This window comes from Nanorana parkeri, unplaced genomic scaffold (assembly GCF_000935625.1).
Source record: "Nanorana parkeri isolate BGI_ZX_2015 unplaced genomic scaffold, ASM93562v1 scaffold2000, whole genome shotgun sequence".
NCBI lineage: Eukaryota > Metazoa > Chordata > Amphibia > Anura > Dicroglossidae > Nanorana > Nanorana parkeri.
The window spans coordinates 50,247-52,994 of NW_017308268.1; the positions used below are offsets into that span (position 1 = coordinate 50,247).

The 2,748-nt window shown below is 43.4% G+C and overlaps 1 protein-coding gene across 1 annotated transcript in view; it reads right to left on the reverse strand.

Moving 5' to 3' along the window:
• Nucleotides 1-587: 587 nt before the first annotated feature.
• The window catches only part of IMPAD1 (inositol monophosphatase domain containing 1), a 20,062-nt gene continuing 17,901 nt past the window's right edge, over nt 588-2,748 (reverse strand). Inside the window, exon 5 of the mRNA XM_018572333.1 lies at nt 588-1,190. Coding sequence (XP_018427835.1) covers nt 925-1,190 — 266 coding nt within the window. The 3' untranslated portion in view covers nt 588-924. The remainder of the gene's footprint in view (nt 1,191-2,748) is intronic.

Genomic DNA, 2,748 nt, shown 5'->3' on the forward strand with positions numbered 1-2,748 from the left:
GCTTTGGTAAAGAGAAGGTGTGTATCGCTCTTCTCTCTGTTCACCGGTACTTTCTCATGTTTAACAGTGCTTGGTGTACGTGTATATTGTGTTTGCTCAAATTTAACCCACAAATTAGCAACAAGGAGTACGAAACAGACGTCGTTAGAAAGTTTCCTTGGGAAAAAGAAAAGGCCCAGTGAAGAGACAGAAGAAGGGCCTTCAACATCAAAGAAACATGTAACTTTTAACAGACAATACCATGAGTCCTACTTGAAATATGGTTTAATCGGGACAGTTGATTCCAATCTAAAATATAAACAATCAACGTCCCCCCCTCAGCGGGCCGCGGCAAAATGATCAAACGTTGACCGGTCCGCGGCGATAAAAAGGTTGGGGAGCACTGATATAGGCAACACTCTAAAACCCTTATATCAGGAACACTCTTAACATCCTTTTTTTATCCTATTATACTTTTACATTTTATTTCATGGAATTTCTACAAGATTTATCAAAAATACATTTGCTGTTGAGATAAACCATTTGCAGCAGCAACGCACTGTGCTTTTTTATTATTATCTTTAATAATGTTACCGAGAAGGCTGGAGTGAAAAAAAACGTTTTACTTAAAATAAGATTTTAACTTCCACCAAGAGATTTTCAAAGCAGAATCTGAATAGATGAATACTTTGTTAAATCACACATTCTCCAAAGTCAGTATTACTTTTAACAGTCAAAAGACAGTCTCTTGAATCAAGTGCGGTCATTTTGGCTTCTGAGCTGTACAAACTCAGAATTATACAGCAGAAGAATACTCAATTCCTCAGCTTCGGATACACCAAACTGTACCGACAGTCAAACCGTAGACCCAAATCCAGTTTCTGTAAACCCGCATCAAGTCTTAAGGTATAGTGTATAATCTTGTATCAGATTTTCTCTCTTTTTTTATTCGGATATTTTTGAAGCTAACTTTTCAACAAGTGCATTGTGGTCCACCCCGATGCTTGCTAGCAATCCTCCTTCATTCCCATCGTGTCCAGTATAAATTATGTTTTCTCCTTTAAGATTAGTCATCTGACCGCCAAGTGCATTGAGTATAGCATTTCCGGCACAAATGTCCCACTTCTTGATATAGGTGACATGAATATACACGTCAGCTGTTTCTTGTTTTTCATTTCCAGTCACATCAAGCAAAGAGAGAACTTTATAGCCTTGAAGAGAAGAAGGGAGATCAGTTATTCTCTGATAACATCACTAAAAGGACATAAAGACCGTTACCAATGATTGGTGGGAAAGTACAAACTTTCAAGATGACACAAAGTCCTAAACAACAAATGAAACTTTGTTTTGTTGGTATAAAACTTCTTTACCTTGTGTCTTAGTTGCTCAGGCTACTTTTTCAGGTTTGGTGCATCACAACTATAAAAGGGACATTTCAAAGGCTTTAAAAGTAAAAGTGGACGTTTATGTTTGGTTTTCTAATTGATCACTTCCAAATGTTTTTCATATATACATATTTTTGTAAGGTTTAGACTATAATTCTTGTCTGTATATAAAACTATGACTACGAATTAAAAACTCTGTAGTTGTGGATGTTGCTGAGGTCCATTGTTCTGAGGCCTGTGTGTGAGACTAATTTGTGGCACAGCAATTACAAGATATTTTTGCGTGTATAAAGACTGGGGCTTATGAGTGCAATGTATACAGCGAGTAGACTGGGACGCCAACCATTTCCCTTTAAACCATTCCCACCATTAGACATAATCTGGCCACCCCCACCATTTGCAGCAACACACATACATACATATATTTTAGGGCTGCAGCAAATAGACAATAATCAATTATGAGAGAGAGTTTTTTTTAATACAACCAAAAGATTAGTTGAAAAAATATGTGTTAGCTGCAGCCCTAATATATTTAACTTGATTCTGGCCAGAACGCACTGCCTAGCATTGCGTCCAGCTCACTTTTTTGTGGGGCAGCAGGGAGTGTGGTGGGCCATTAAAGTGAATGGCACCGTAGCCACGCCCTCTGGCCACAATGCAAACGGCCGCACGGGATCGCAGGGCACATTATGCCTGTGGTCAAAATGCTGCAAGTACTATTTTGCTCGCACCGGACCGCAGGCATAATGTGCCTTACGATCCCGTGCGGCTGATCGCATTGCAGCCGGAGGGCGTGGCTACGGTGCCATTCACTTCAATGGCCCACCACACCCCCTCCTGCCCCACAAAAAAGTGAGCCGGCCGCAATGCGAGGCAGTGCGTTCTGGCCAGAATCGGGCCGGAACGCACTGCATCTGGTGTGACTGAGCCCTAAAGCCATTTCGTCCCGGTCCTCTTCAGTTCAAACCTGCTGAACTAAATGGTGTTCTTGTAATAGAACACAGAATAGTTGAAACTTTCAAGTTCAGCTATTCCGTGTTCTGGAATGGCGAGTAGTCCCTCAGCCGTCCGACACTGTCCACCTGGCCGGTGTCAGTTTACACGGCCGGAGGAAGCAGCAAGGGGAGACCGAGAAAAAAAAAACATTAAATCACTCACCTTGTCACAGACGTGCTGGTCTCCGCCTCTCTCTGTACTGTACTGTGAAGCTGCTGCACGCTGGGTCCTCACGCCTGAGGCCCCCAGGGCTGCCCTGTTATTGCCTGTCAGGCATTTATGCAGGTAAATCTTTAATACGCCCGCTTGTCACTGCCCGGCGGCTGGCACCGACCGCTCCCCCCCCCCCCCCCCCCCCCGGGGGGGACCCAGCGGCGCCCCGCGCCTG